Source organism: Lepisosteus platostomus, chromosome 11, assembly GCF_059453375.1.
Source record: "Lepisosteus platostomus isolate fLepPlt1 chromosome 11, fLepPlt1.hap1, whole genome shotgun sequence".
Taxonomy (NCBI): Eukaryota; Metazoa; Chordata; class Actinopteri; order Semionotiformes; family Lepisosteidae; genus Lepisosteus; species Lepisosteus platostomus.
This window is the reverse complement of record NC_142621.1, coordinates 10,815,919-10,832,872: the sequence shown is the minus strand read 5'-3', so window position 1 is coordinate 10,832,872 and position 16,954 is coordinate 10,815,919. Positions and strand designations below refer to the sequence as shown.

The 16,954-nt window shown below is 33.6% G+C and overlaps 1 protein-coding gene across 3 annotated transcripts in view; it reads left to right on the top strand.

Annotated features, from left to right (window-relative positions):
* vav3a (vav guanine nucleotide exchange factor 3a) overlaps positions 1-16,954 on the top strand; it is a 79,927-nt gene that overhangs the window by 24,700 nt on the left and 38,273 nt on the right. For all 3 annotated transcript variants that reach the window (XM_088598378.1, XM_088598377.1, XM_088598376.1), the window contains exons 3-4: positions 16,351-16,409; positions 16,738-16,803. In XM_088598378.1, coding sequence (XP_088454504.1) covers positions 16,351-16,409; positions 16,738-16,803 — 125 coding nt within the window. The remainder of the gene's footprint in view (positions 1-16,350; positions 16,410-16,737; positions 16,804-16,954) is intronic.

Genomic DNA, 16,954 nt, shown 5'->3' with positions numbered 1-16,954 from the left:
AAAATCACTAGTTCCAAAGAACTTTACTTCACATACTCATTGCTGTCTGTTTATTCCAACTGAGTAAACGATAGATAATGGATCTTCCAAGATGTCTGTGAACACACAAAATATGCCATTTTCCTGTTAAATTGTCCAGAGCTGTGATAGCACTAACAGTTTCTAGATTTATGCAGCCCTCACAAAAATGTAAAGGATTTCAACAAGCGTGACAAAATGCATTACTAGAATCTCTTAAAATCTACCTATGGTTGTCTTGCATTTGATGGCAGAAAAAGCTTCCCTAAATGACTGTTTAAAGAAAAATACTTTTGCACAATAGGATGTTTTTAAATGTAAGATGTCTGTTTTACCCGAGGCCAGTTTTTAATTATTATTCTCTGGACACTGTTGAAACCATGTCTCTCAAAAGAAATGACACCATTTAAGTTGATTATGAAAATGAAAACAACAACAACAACAACAACAACAGCAATATTTTGAATTTTTATATTATGATAATATTATATTTTTTAGCAATTATTTCTGGCTAAACTTTTATTAATAATTATTTATTATGCATTATTATTAATAATATGGTCCCTCTGGACCTGGTATTTGAGGACACTGTAAGAGGTGCCATTCTACGGATGAGAAGTTAAACGGAGGTCCTGCCTGCATGGTCATGAAAGATACCATGGAATTGTTTGTCAGAGTAGAAGCGTTAACCACATTATTCTGGCTTAATTCCACTCCAACTTTGCAGGATGTGACCTACTTACATTTCTCCCTTATTTCAGATGTTGAAGCAATTTCTCACTTCTCTACTTGAGATGTTGTGTGTGTAGCGGGTCTACATTTAAAGCACTTCAGGATTGTCTGGAATGAAAAGCACTTAATGCAGTGCCTTCTCAAGTACTGCACCAGCAAAGGATAAACCTGCACAGTTTGTTGTATTTGTGGCCTTGAGAACATCTCCATGTCCAGCCATTACATTAACTTCACCATTCTTCAGACCTTGTGCAAAACTACCAGTTGAACCCAGAGAGTTTTGGAACGAAGTTTTATGGACAGAGGAGACCAAGAACCTTTAGCCTTGTCACCTTAAAATGAAGGAAAGGTTAATGTGTGGAGGAAGAAAGGAAATTTAGTTGTGAAGCATGGCCTGAGAATGCAAGAAATGAACTTGTTCATTCATCTTTACTGACGAAACTAATGATGGCAGCAGCCGAATAAGTTATTTTGTTAAGTTTACAGAAACATGTCTACTTATGTAGAAGAAACTGCTTGCATAGTTTTTGGGTGGCTCTTCACCAGTCCAAAAACATATGACAGTTCTGTCAGTGAGTTCATCAGGGGAAAAAAGTGGAAAATCTTAGATGAGACAAGTCGGTTTCTAGATATAAGTCTGTCTGAGCTTGCATTTTATGCATGACCATGCAGAATAAAATATTTTAAGTTAAAATACTTCAAGAATAGAAAACCACCTTGAAGTGGATGTATCAAATCTAGTGAGAACGCACAATTTTTCAATGAGTCATATACTTCATTGAGATAGATACAGTATGTACCTAAATACTGACTGTGAAAATGTATTTAATTACAAAATGTATTCAAGGTAACTCAAAATCACTGGGTTGAACACAAGTATGCTTTTGTTGTAATATGTTCAAATGCATCCGCATACTTTCCTAAAGCAAAATGTGTATTATTTTCTACTTCACGGCTGTCTAGAAATATCACTTGCTTGATAGTAAATCAAAACACATTTTGACTACGCTGTCCCATTAATTTTGGAGGGCTCTGTAAATACAAATCATATTGTGTAATGTTTTTTGGAAAGATTTTCATCCTCAAAATTTCATATGCATCCTAAGGGGTGGTGTGGTGGCACAATAGTTCGCATTGCTGCCTCACAGCGCTGGGGCCCTGAGTTCAAATCCAAACCTGGGGTGCTGTCCGTGTAGAGTTTATACGTTCTCCCTCTGTTCACATGGGTGTTCTCTGTGCTCTCTGGTGTCTCCCACAGTTCATAAACATACTGGTAGATCAATTGGCTTCTGGGAAAACTGACCATGGTGTGAGTGTGTCTGTGCCCGTGTGTGCCCTGTGATGGACTTGCATCCAGTCCAGGGTATATCCTCCCTTGCCCCTGTTACTTATCAGGATAAGTTCCAGCTCCCGCACAACCACGAACTGGATGAAGGGATTAGAAAAAGGAAGGATGGGTGATTTTACTCATTTTCAAAATGCTGCTACTCTCAAAAACTCAAAACTCTTAAAAAGACAACCATGTGTTCAAACTGGTTTCATAGCTCAGTGTACTCATAGCAATATCTTCCAGACTATGCTAATAAAGATAGCCATGCAAGGGACTGAATTACTTTTAAATGAAAGTAAGTCATGATAGAAAGTGAATAATAGTATGAAGTAGTGTGTGCTGATTTTAAAAGACGCTGAAGAATGCTGCTCACTTTATCTCTTATGCCCATTTATTTATTGCAGTGTATTGGCCATTCAGTATACATTTCTTGTCTGAGTTAATCCTGGAAAGTCTACTGGCATGGTTGATGCATAAAACGGTTTCCTAATTTGCACTACAGAAAATTTTGATTTTCATAATACTGTTTTTTTTTCTTTTTAACACAAGATGGTCTGATAAATGCATATTTTACTGACAGAATATACTGTATACAAAAGTTAAAAGTGTTCTTTCATTCTGTGAGAAGCGGTTTAGGTCAGCAAAAGGTTTCATGTAACTATATAAAAAAATTTTTTTTTCAGGAAACGGTTATTTTTGTACATCCCTTCATGTACATGTGACAGTGATACATCCCAATTACAGGAAGAATAATTTCTAAACATTATTTCGAAACATTTCTAGGGATGCCCATCTGAAACTGGTTCTTCATTTATTTTGGTAAATGTAGAAAATGTATACTTAAAAAATGTATACATAAATGTATGAAATACGTACATTTAAAACATGAGCAATGAGTATTGTCTTTCATTCAGTTTACTACTGCTCATGTTTGCAAATGTATGTAATGTATATAATCATATTACTGTATGTGCTCTATATTTTCAATCACTTCTTTCCTGGTGGTAGTCTGAAACATAAACAGTGAGAGTATTAAAGTAGGATAGACAGAACTCCATCTGATAAGGCCTGTCCCAAATCAACAACAGGGCTGCTATTAAGCATCAAATCTAAGGATCATGCATCTGGGCACACCCTATGGCATTACAATTTTCCAATTTTCAAAATTGCTCTTTTACTTATACTAGAAGGTCAGCTTAATTACACTCTACCACATCATGCTTCATGTTGAAAATTAATTCAGTGCAAGATACCATTGAAACATACAGTACAAGCCTTAATATGTGTATATTTGGTTTCTTGCCACATCTCTTCTGAAGAAAGATCCTAGTTAATATAGTTTTGACTTCCTTTTTTTTACCAAAGACCGATTTACATAGACAAAATAGTACACACCTTTCCATATGATGTTATAGAATTACTACTTTATAGGGAAAAGGTTTTCTACATTTCAAAGTGACAGAGAAGGATGATATTCTACTTTTATGACTGTCAAATTGACATGGAATAGCTTCCATCTAAAAACTGGCAAATTTATTTTTTTATTATGGTAGTTGGTTTGGGATTGTGCACAGGGTGTGTTTTTGGTCATTGCAATAAATCTTGGTTGATATTGTCATAATACACGTTAAAAACTAAATGTATTCAAAGCTTAAATGCTTGCCTTGATGTGTCTGGAACTAATACTCAGTATAACATATGGCTTAAAAAAAATCTAATAAAAAATGTTGAAAATGTTTTGTATTGAAAGTATTTATGTTTTACCTTTAGATACGATTGTGGCTAAGTTTGTGGTGAAACATTTTACAGCTGTACGTTACACTGTGTGTTAAAAGATTAAAAGAAGGTAAAAAAAGCTTCATTAAAGTCTAACTGAGGATGTTTTACTTTGAATATCAATAGTGAAACCATCAGAAAAAACATCACAACATTCCAATTTGGAGAATATGAATTTAAGGCAGCTTGCACTTTAAATTTACTAAAGTACAGGAATTGCTCAGTTATCTTGATGGGATAAAATACCAGGTGTTATTTAATTAAATAAACAAAAATATAACCAAACAAATGCATGATATGAACAAATAGTATTATGATATATCCAGATATTTATAATGGGAGCTGATTACTTTTGGAATTAAAGAACAGGCAATGAGTTGTGCTTTCATTTCCCCTGTTTTTCAATGGTATAGAATACTTCTAACTAGTATTTCTAAGAATTGTATTTGCCTGAATTATACTGTATAATGTGCTGCTAATGGCTGTAACAACAAAATTAAAAGCCTTGGTTTTTATGTTACTGATTTGATGTTAATTTTGTCAGCTTATCAGATGCAATTTACTGTGCAGGAAGTTATGGATAAAGTAGCTGTAGATATATTTTAACAAATATTCCACATACAAAACACCAAAATTATTAAATGATCTTATTATCAAAATTATCAAATTTTCAAATACAGCATAAGAGTGTAAATTCTATAGTGCTTGATCCTATACTCTTTTCTTTCTGTACTCTTTTCTTTTCTAATGAGTACTGTATGTAAAAGACTATTCTCAGGCAGATTTCTTGAAATTTTTTTTTGCTGTTAGATTTGAATGAGACACCATCTTAGAATATATACACACAAAAAACCTGTTTGACCTATTTTCTAATGAATGAAGATCCGATATTTCAGAAGTGTCATTCTCTTGATTAACACTAAAGAGGTGTGAACTACATCCACGAAGCTGTGCATGAGAAGAATAAAAGCACTGTAAGGAAATGAGAATACTTCTAAAAACATAAAATACCCCAGAGCACACACAGGAAAGGCAGATTCATGCTAGGCACCTATGGTGTCCCATTTTGTAAAATTACAAACTGATACGTCCACTTAACATTTTATTCAAATCCAAAATGTTTAAGATCTTTAAGGGTAAGATAAGCTAAAATAAATTAAAGCAAAAACTAAAGAGGAAAAGTAATTAAACCTGTGAACTTTTTTTGATACTAATTACATCTGTTTGTCTTTTTTGATAAGTATCTACCAACTTTGCACACTGGTTACGTACACTTATTGCCCATACTTTTTGCCAGATTGTAAAAGGCATTCTATTTCTTATTCAAAAGACACTCCACTGTAGATTTGGCCTTTATCCTGCAGAAAGGTGAATTTTCAAAACAGTTTTAAAAATTCCATGAATCGTGGAGTGTACTTTGCTCTGTCCATTTTTCCTTCAATCCTGCATGCTTTCCCATCCCTGCTAACGAGAAGGATCCCCATAACTGTGTTGCCACCACATTGTTTGACAGTATGGATGGTGTTCACTGAGTGATACACTTTGTTGGGTTTGTGGCAATTTTGTCTCATCGGACCACAGAACCTTTTGCCACAAGTGTGCAGTAACACATATTTTATGTAAACTTCGAATCTGTGCATCAGTCACGGGAACTAGTTTTTTTGCACACAGGGAGAGAGCTCACACAGAGCTCTTTAAAGTCATTTTGTACCATTAAAATTTAGGTTTGTCAGAGCAAAGGTTAGGGTGTAGCATAACGTGGAATACTTTTGTAATCATGACTTTTCCTTTTTGCTTTCATAACAATCTGTCTACTTCTTTCATTTTTTGCCTTGAATGTGTAGAGTAGGTTGTTTACATTAATTGCCATTTCAAGGTGTCAAGCTTTAAAATCAACACAATGTGAAAACTGCACAACACTTTTGCAAGGCACTGTATACAGTATCTGTATATTATCATAAATCATTTTAGATTTATACTTTACCATTTTGCTTATTAGGTCGCATGTGGCCTTTTGCATTAAATAACGTGCAGCAGATTAAAGAAGATAGAAATAGAGTTGTTTATGGCAAACATCTGTACTGTGAAGGATGTGTGCTTTAAAGTATATAACATGATCTCTACACAAATGTCTGCACATACACTATACATCTCCTGAACTGTTGTAGATCTTTTTCATCTTAAGTATCTTATTCAGTGGGAGTGCTTTGCAGTTTATTGCCATCTGTTTGTTGGCTTCAGATGATCCATTAGCTAATTAGACACACTAGTGAACTGCAGTATATTCATGCTATTTAAAGCAGGACCAGTGCTTCCTCTCTGCAGTGGCAATGTCATTACTTAAAGGCCAGAACAGGTCTAGGATGTAGTATAATAGAGTAATATGATTATGGAATGAAATAAACTCTGCTGTAAGAGAAGAGATAGTTGCTTATAAAGTTAAGATGTATAAGCTTTGGTTTTACTGTGTAACACTGACCTAATAAGGAAGCATTTATTTTTTAATTGACCCAGTATTAATTACTTTAATAATAACATACAATGTGTTGTGGAAGTTTATACTGTATAAACACACGCATCACAGTCAGTGGGCTGTGTTGGTTTACATACTAAACAAACTAAAATAAAATGTTGGTAGATTTAAGAATAACTCTTTGAATTTGAAGCAAATGGAGAGCATTAAGTGGCCTGTGCTCTGTGGAGCATATCTCCACCACTCAAATATATCGAGAGCACTTCTCAAGAATTCCCCATTCATAATTAAACAGAAGAAACTATTCTTGCGAGAATCTTGAAATGAATCTTTAAAAGAGAGATAAGTTTTATGGTAGAAAACAGACTTGTTGGCTTTATATTAATATATTCATATTTATATCCATCAGGACAAAAATGATAAGTTTTGTGTGGATCTAGTGCGTTACCCTAGAAGCAAATTTCTTTATGGCACTTTCTAATATTTAATAAAAAGCAACAAAAGTATAATAAAATGCTTTACTTTTTTGTCATAGTTAAGGTTATTGTCAAACTATTAAAAACTCCCATTTAAAAAAAATCAAATCCTTCCTGAAGAGGAAGTACTAGTACATCTGTAACATTATAGTGCCAGGTGAAAAAAGCGAAAACAAATCAAACTAGGTCATATGGAAGCCACAGCAGTAAGAGTACTATTGAGAACCACCTTGTAAACCATTCACACAAGTTTTTCTTCAATTATATGGATCACAAATTATCTCTTTACTGTGAGAATTTTGAGAACATTTCCTTCAATATTTAAGAACAAAGAAAATGTCTTCAGAAAAACTGGGTCACAGAGATCTAGATTGCTGTTGCATAAGGAGCACTGTTAGAGCAGGGCAATGCACAGAAAGGATTTGTTTTTCTAAACGATATGCTAGTAGAATGCTATGGGATATTGTAACAGGGGTCAGAAAGCTTACTTTTAATTACGATGCCAGTCCTATTTTCTGCTTTAAAATCAATATACAGCACTCAGAATTGATGAGTTTGGTAGTGTAGCATTTTGACAAACTGTCAACCAATACATTTAGTCCACAGACTAAATTAACATACAGTAGTCAGCTATGTATAAACTGGACATAGTTTCATTAAGGTGTTTGTAAGTTAATGATACTGTTATAACCAAAGTCGGAAAGGTAATAGCCTCATAGTTTTGAGGAGACACTTAGTGTCTGACTCTGACAGAAATGTTGTCTATATAGGAAATGGATTGTGCAATCCACAGGATTATTCATCCATTATGGAAAGTGGATGAATAATCCACACCTGAAGAAGGCTCCACGGCCGAAACGTTGTGTTCTCTTTCTTCTTTTTTTCAGCATGGAATAAACATATTACTTGTTCCATGGAAAGTATATGTTAATTATAAGTTAAAGGTACTTATAAGAAGTATAAGAAGTTGTTCTTGTTTCTCCATTTAACGTTACCTTTCTCTGGGACAAAAAGTTCATCTTGAAAATAGGAAATATTAGTTGAAGCCAGATACACTAATTAAAATTTGGCAAACCTGGGAGTATTAACTCTGAAATATAGCAATAACCTTAATAATTTGGCTCATAGCTGTTTTGCAGAAATGGTACAAATAGGTTTAGCTCATGCTGATTTTGCTAAAGAATTATCTCTTCTTCCTTGTCTTCCTTGTTATATAGGGATTTCCAGTGTGATCAACTGAATTTCACAGCTTAAGATATTGGTTATCCCTAATCACTTAAATGTTAGAGGAACACGCATTTCTAAAATGGTAAATGGTAAATCGACAGGGCAGTAACAGATGTCACATATTTGCTGTTGAAAAGAGAGGAAACAGCCTACATGATGTACTGTATTGAAATTAAATTAGAAATACCAGTTTCTTTTTTAAGGTTTCCTTGCTTTGGAAAGCATTTACAACCAGCAACAAAGAACATGCCTGTGTATCATACATATTAGTAAAAGTCCCATTTTGAGGCCCCATGTGTTCAGTTACTTATTTTAAACCTCTCTCTTGTGAGTATCTTTGTAAAGTAGCAGTCATTTATCTTCCGACTAAATACAGATGCTCATTATGACACCTTATGGCCTAATTCTCACTAAGACATCAGAAAAGGATTGTACACCTCAATATAAAAACCAAACAACGTAAATATTTTTTAATCTATGATCCAGCATGGCATTTGCTAAATTTACCTGTCTCTCATCTGAAAATTGAGGGTTAAGCACACGTTTGTAACTAGTATAAGGTAATAACATAATTTTAGCCCAACGTAATGTCTACAGGTAGTACTTAAATAATGTCACAGTATGCAGCACAATATACAGTAACTGTGCTAATATTTTTTCAGTGTTTTAGAAAGTGTTACAACAAATAGCTTTGTCATTGACAGGTTTGAATTGTAGTGTTGATCTGGGGAGCACTCAAAGCATAGTTGCATGTGCTGTACCTACTGGTTACCTAAGCAGAATACACTAAAAATGTTTAAAATTAATCATCCTTTATATCTAGGCAGATACGGTAGATAAAAAAAAACTCAACTGTTTTTTTCCTGTGGTTTGACGTCATTTGCAGCCCACATTTTTATGAGAATCAAAATTTAAACCTTTTCAATTCTACCTTGTATGTATATCTTTTTTTAATTCTGGAAATTCTGATGACACAGACCACAAGATATGCATAAATACACAGTATTGGTTGCTTTCAGATTTCAACAGATTGATATACTGTGATCTTGTGATCTGTGATCTTCATCAATTTCCCTATGGGATTAATAAAGTATTATCTATCTATCTTGTGTATTATCAACAATGTTTTACTTTCACTATAGGTACAATACAGTTTCAAAATGATCCAATACAAGGGAGGATATAAATAATTTTTGGTCATTGAATCTTTTTATATATGTACTATAGAACCTTTTTATAATGCATGTAATTAAAAAAAAAACTAAAAATAAAGCAGCAAACTGAAAACTTACCTAATTACTTTGTAAACAGAAATGGTTTTGTAAGTAGGATTATTCAATTTAGGATTTATTCAGTTTCTCTGGCAACTCCCAGCCCAGATCTTTTTTTCTATATTCTGGTTAGAAAATGAGTGAAGCTAGCAAAAGATACCAAAATCCGAGGTTCAGCAAACACTGTGGAAATGTCACAGGAAGTTTAAAATGATATGACATTGAATTCAAGATGGGAAAAAACACCTGACAAATGACATTTTAATGTAGTGTAGTATAATGTTACATGCAGGGAGCAAAATAATATGAATATAAAATGGGAAAAGGCAAACAAACTACTTAAAAGACTGAAGTGTCTGTGTTGACAATTTCTTGATAAAATGCTGAGACTGAAAAAGGTGAGGATATATAGTTAAAATGTTGAATTAAAATCAAATGATGTGTTGTTAAGATTCTACAGTGTACTAAAAAGACCTACAGATATTTTGTAGGATACTACAAAAAATGTTTTGAATCAGTTCCGAAAAGAGTAACCTAGGACATTCCTCAATATCTTAATCTAACAGGTCCTCATCTGAAAAAAAAAAAATGTTTTCAGTTTAAAACAGAAAGAACCAGGATTCAAGTATTTAAAATTCTTAAAGACATTGATAAAATCAACTTGGACTTCTTCGGGATCCACAGGAAAACATGACCCAAAGGACAAAAATTGTGACCTAAGAGGAAGGCTGCACAAATTGTCTTCTTTTATACTTCACTCATGACTCATTATATTCTATATATCTCCTCACTAACTGTCCTGGCTGATCCTTTTTGGCCCAGACACACATCTGAAATCAACACATGCATTCCCAACACAGCAGTAGCAGCCAACCCCAAAAAATATTTTCTATCTCTTGTCTCATATTCTCTCAGAATGCCAGTCTGTCTTCTATATTTTCTCAGGCATCCCTAGCTCACTGAGTCCTTTAGGCCTGTAAAGTAGTCTAGGCTGCTGCTATTGAGCATTTCACTCTGGAACTCCTTCCAGGCTAGTATCTAAATGCAGGCTAAACCCCATTTTCTCCTAGCTGTTCCTATGTAGTCTCTTATTAGCCTAGATCTGAGGCTAATTTCAAGCAGAGCCTGTCCTGACATCTCCTCTCCCTCATGTGGAATTTCAGTGCCTCTGAGTGCGAATTACTCAGTCAAACTAGGTGTGCCTCATTCTGCAGGTATTTTTTTCCCCATTAACAGGTTTCTCTTAGTTACCTTACATAGTCCTCATTGGAAAAGAATAGTCCTTATTGGAAATATAAAAATATAGGAAATAATGTTTAAACCAGCATGAGGATGATAATACCTAGGAGAATAGTGTGCAATTTATAGTACGGATTGGAAAATACCTTAAAATGTAATTTCTATCTTGCCTGTTTATCTACCAGTCTCTACACTTGGTTGTTTTTCTGTTGCAGAAAACAATCTTTTTTGTTTTTTCCTTTGAATGGACCTGCAAGTTTCTTTGTGAAAAAAATCCTTAAGATTTATTTAGAATTATTTACTGCAGCACTGGAGTCTAAAGGTTTTACTTATATTTCTAAAATTCAGAGAGTGGTGAAATAATTTCAAAGCCATTTAAAAAGAAAAAATAGATACGGATTTACCACTGCTGTCAAATATGAGTACAGAAATACAGTCCTATCTAGGGAAGAGCTTCCTGAAACTGATAAGAGATGAGCACAGTGGTTACTACTACCTGAACCGGGGCAAAACCTCAAACTGCAGGTGATACTTTGAGCTACGTTGGTTTCCTTAGTGACCTTATAAAATACTTATTATTATTATTATATTATCATTATGTTCACCTGTATGTGTTTACTGTAGTATAACAAGGTAAAAGCACACTAAAGTTTACTAAAGCAGAGTGGAAACAGCATACTAAATGTGGGAATTCATGGAACAGCAAACTGAAAGAATATGAAAAAAATCGTTTCAAAGTTATTTTTTGTCAGTTTGTGTTGGTGTTATAAACCAACAAAAATACTGTACAGGATGCATAAATCATTAAAATTACAGAACATGTAAATTGTTGGAACAGTGTTTTGTCTGAGAATAATTTGTGAAAAGAAAAAATGCCAATTGCCAATTGCAAATCCCCTTCCTACACCCTTCCGAAATCTTCCCTTTCAAAGATAAGGGAAACTAAAGGACTCAGAAGACACAAAAAGAGCACAGCAAAATACTAATTATACTAAACAGTCTCTAGAAATTAAAAAAGTGGAAGGCCAGTCCTGTCATGTATCATCTAACTAGTCAGTTGGTAACACATTAGGGTCTAGGGTGTAGAAGGGAGGCTCAAAGTATCAAAATAGTTCAGAAATGGTTGCCAAGTTTAAAAAATTGTAATGGTGCACTTGCTAAATGTGCATCCAATTGCATCATATCTCTGATCCATAGAAAAAATGTGAGCGGGGCAGCTTGCTTCCAATTAAAGAGGTTAAGGCAACTTGCAAGGAGAGTTCCTACCAAAGCTAAGGAACATATTTTTCTTTAAAAGTCCCGTCCCAAGTAAGTTTTTCCCTTATTTTTCCATTCTAAAAATGGAATTTGGTGTCCCTTCCTAGCTGAAATCTGTACATAAGCAAGGAAGAGATTTTGAAATTACAATTCAAGTCACCTTTAGTCATTTGTTGTTCTTCTTACCCATCATGGTATTTCTGCTTTTCTGATCACAGAATTTGTCCTCTCTCTCTTAGTGCCCAGTATAATGATTGTTCGAGCAGTCAAACTTATTTATCAGTGGCTTTTTTATACAATGAATTTCAGTGATTTATAGACTTGTACATAATTTTCATTTTTATAGTAATTACACTCTTTTTGTTTTTAATATTGTGTTGCTTATTTTATCTGAATAGAGTCGTCAAAGTAAGAACACTACTGCTTGTTAGTGACAATTACAATATTTACCTTAGTACAGTAAATAGACTTAGTAAAATGTACTAGTCGAGTTAGTAAAACTAAGAATGCAGATGCATTGACGAAGGGTGTTATGGGAGAATAGAGAAATTTTTCATAGAGAAAATCTCTCTGTAACTGCAAAAAAAGAGTCTGAAATGCATGCTTCCTTAGAATGAAAAGTAATAAACTTGGTTTTTATAAATAGAGAGATGCATGTATTCTTTCATTAAAGTAATTGATAGAGGAGTATGAAATTCAGTTCTTGAGTGAAAATAATGTTTGCCTAGATTAAATTAAAAGTCAGACATTCATGAGGTTCCCAAATCCCATAAATGGCTTTCTCTTTGGAAGAATACTGTCAGATGTACCCAAAGGAACCAATAGAATCCAGGTTTCTGGGTTGGAATTTATGATTGGTTGGTTGGTTAGCACGTGACATTGTTTTTCTAGTGGATCTGGGGTATTAATGAAAAATCTTTCTTAATGAAGTGTCTCACTGTTTCACTGTTTTACATAATGGCATTATTATCAAATCAGTAAGGATTGATGACAAACTTAGTGAGGTGCATGTGTGTTTGTAAAGTTATATGAGGCAGAAACTAACTGTAACTCTGTGTCTATGAAGTATCACAACAGTAAGATCCAAATGCAAAGTAATTTTATTTTCCAAATAGATACAAATTAATTAAATGAACCACAGCTTTGTGGAAATTGTTCAGGATATAATGCTGTATGTATGGTACTGGTGCAATAAACCTTAAGATTTAAATTTGTATGTCTCTAAATTCTATTTTTTATCCAGGCTTTATGGCACTATACATACAGTATGTTTACATCTGAAGCCTGTTCATCTGAAATGTGCTATTCAGTCAAAAAGCTTTGTTATACAACTCAAACTCAGTGTTCAGTCAAGAAGCGCGCTAGTGAATGGTAGAGTCAGCAACTCAATTATTTTTAACATATTTTTCAAAAAATATAAGCCCCTCAGAAACCTGCAGTGTAAGTTGTAGTGCACAGCCTTTGGCGGATATATACACAGTGAGATAAAGAAATCTTCAAAAGCCATTTCCTGTTGTATCTATTTGAAGCTCTGTTCTTTTCCCTTTTCGGTGGGAGCTGTGCTGTATAACTCTGTAAGGATTGGTCATGTAAGAAAGAAGCTTTAGTAACTTACTACAAATATAAATATTGAAAATGCCAACTTATAACAGATCTTATTTTTTCACGGTCTGATCCAGAAAAGCTTGTTTGCTGGTGATAAAGGCTGATTTGGCTAACATAAATAGAAAAAAACAGTTTTGTGCCTATTTTTCAATCGAAATAATGGATTTTTTTTTGTTTGTAAACAAACTCCTTAATCTGAGCTCTTGCTTGATCGTGACATATCAAAATATAATTTCTTGATTATTCTACTCTTGTACTATCATACTATTTTGCTGTTTCACTAAGATTGTATCTGTACATTCACACTTAAATAGGATCTATACTATTTGTGTGGTTGAAGTAAAGCAGAACAAGTTATGTTTACTGTCGAGCATTAAATAATGTGTTACATAGAGTATAACAAGTACATGCACTGCAGACTTTATTGCAAATATATTAAACTGCTCTATACCTTTAAATAGGTACAGCAGGCAACATTAAGAACAATTCTCCTTTAGCAATGCAGAAATCTATAGCAAAGAGAAACTATAGTTGTAGGACAATATTTTAATTCATGGGGGTACAGGAGGGAACAACATATACAGAAAAATCACCACTACAGCTCAGGTCAGTTGTCAACACATTAGTAGGGACCAGTGTGAGAAGTGACAAGCCTCAGTTAACTGTATACAGTTATTTGCTAAATGTATGTATTTACAGAAACTAGTCGGGTGAACAACACAAAACCATAGACTGCACATAAAAGTACCAAGTGAAATCTGGCAATGTTGATTGATGCTCAACTATAGTACAACATACAGTATATCTATGAAGTTAGCATTAGCCTTCAGCACCTATTACAATGTTTCCACCCTACTCAGGAGGTTGGTCGCAGTACTGATGATTATTTCAGTCTTTAACAGTCAAATACTGTTATATATCTCATACTGGATTATGAGATATATGGTTGGTAACATTTTTATTAATGGTGAGGATGGAGGACTATTTCAATGTTGTTTATAACAAAGTACTGAAAGACTACATAGAAGGGCTACTATTTATGTGGCATTTTTCATTAAAAGGCAGATGCTTCAATACATGTTGGTATATATTAATGACTAGAATGCTCGAGCAGTCAAATTTTTATTTATCAGAATTTTAAACTTGTATTGTGTTTAACCTGACAGCAGTGTTCTAAGCCAAAAATAATTTTATTGAAATTAATATAGTGTGACAAATCCTTATAACGATGGAACCTTAATTTTTGGACAAAGCTATTGCAATATTTTTCCTTCTTTAGGTGCCTTTAGGTGCTACAGTATGTATTATTACATATACTGCTACTGTATTGCAAGAGAACAGCAATACAGACAAAACTTTTAATGTCATCACATGGATGTGGTGCTGAAACTTTGAATTTTCATTATGTATTGTAATATAACATTTTTAAAATCAGAAAAATACATGTAAATTCTATAATAAGGGAACTGGGTTTTTAGCATCTATGAGGTAAGTTGTGTTTCCGCATGAATTTGTCTTGTAACCCGATCTGATCCTGTCTCTTCTGGAGTCTAAACTTCAGTCTAAGCAGTCCCTTTCTCTTCTGTCCAATGGCACAAATACCTGTCTTGAGGAGTGCTGCTTTAATTTCTGGCTTGAAATTTTAAATAAAAAATAAACGTGAAAAACTGAATTTAAATGCTTATGTTAGATTACACAGTTTTTTTTTTGAGCTGCAATCTACAGTGTTTTTCTAATGTACCATAATAAGCTCTTTAAGATAGCTGCTTATACACAATGGATTGCATTTGGGAATTTAATTACCTAGACTGAATGGCCGCTCTTCGGTATACTCTTGCTTATGTTGTCACATTCATTCTTATGGGCTGATTCATGTAAATAGATTGATATCTACAATATACAGTATGCATAAAGTAAGACTTTTAGGTTTCTCAGAAATTGGAAGATTGTGTTAATTTTGGACCAGCTTTTACAACTTTATGATTAGGGAAGATTAGTATTTACGTATACAGCAAGCACGTAACCTTTCTGCTTCATAGTGCATTGTAATTATTATTTAGTATACATATTTTATTATTTTAAAGGTAATAAGTGAACCTTGGCATTTTGTTTTCATGCAATTCAGCAAGTCTAGTATTAAGCATACAGTACTATTCTACATTTAGTGCTGCATTTATTATAAGTTTAGGTCATTTCTTTCCAGTGACCTACAGTAAGTCAAGATGGACAATGATAAAGATGTCAGAACTTTCACATAGTCCCCATCTGGTTTTCTGATCTGTGTTTACTATCACCTTGCATTACAAGAATATTTGCTTTATTTCCTGTGAAGCCAGGCTGTAGTTAGGATTGTAACGACCACTTCCTTCCATGGTAAGATGAATAGATGCAATGTTCTTCATACATGCTTCATGTTGTGTTGCTTTTAAGTCTAGTGGTGGGTTTCTTTCACAAGCTGCACTTGTTACCATTCGTTGACTAAACTACAAATATCATTCAATGCATGCAGTATATATAAAGACGTATATACAAAGTAACACTGTGATATTTTGCATTTATTGTATTTTTCAAATAATTTGTCATGCATTACTTAGCCAAAAGCGAATACATTGATTGTTATAACAGTTGATTATTTTTTAGTTATGGGGTTCACAAATTCACACTAATCTACATTAGTTTCATTAGTTTATATATGTTTCCAGATTGCATTATTCCCATTAAATATTAGCTGAAATAAAAATCTGAATAAAATGCTGATTTTGTTTTCCACTTGATAAATTTAACCTGTGAAACATGTCATTTTGTAAAATTCTGCTCCCATTGTATCAGAAAGTCTACTAAAATCCTACATATAATTTATGTTTCCCTGAAAATAAATGTGGTAAGTATTAAATTGTACATTGTTTAGTTTCATTGTCCCTACTGTATATATCCTTTTTTTTTCAGGTTATAGAAACCTTATCGAAACTTTCTCATACAGCGATAGCACAACAAACAGGAATAAGGTAGGTCTGAGGAAACTTTTTAACAACTTGTAGAATTGAAGAAAATGAGCACCACATTAATTGAGCTGTAAATAATTTATGGATACAAGTATTAGAATGCAATTCAATATGAATATGCTTTATTTTTTCATCATTTTAGGGTGTCATCTTGCTCTCAATGTGGATCCTGTTATGGATTTGAACCAAATCATATTCTGGGTGGAATGCCCTACATGGTTTTAATGTGTGCAGCCTCCATTACAAGATTTTTAAATGATTTCTAATATAATATAATAGTGATTGATGATTTTTTTAAAAGTTTTTTACGGTGTATTTTGTTTTACAATAGGTCTTTCCCAACAGAAGAAAGCGTAGAGGATGAAGACATCTACAAAGGCTTGGATGAGTTAATAGAGTATGTGTGAAATTTATTTTAAAAGCGTGCATTTGTGGCTGTAAATCACAGAGCTTTTAACGTGTGTTTTACTGAGAGAGACAGAACTGGGACTGCCTGGCATACTTTGAAAACGAAACAAAATAACAAGCAAATCAGAGGTCGATGAAAC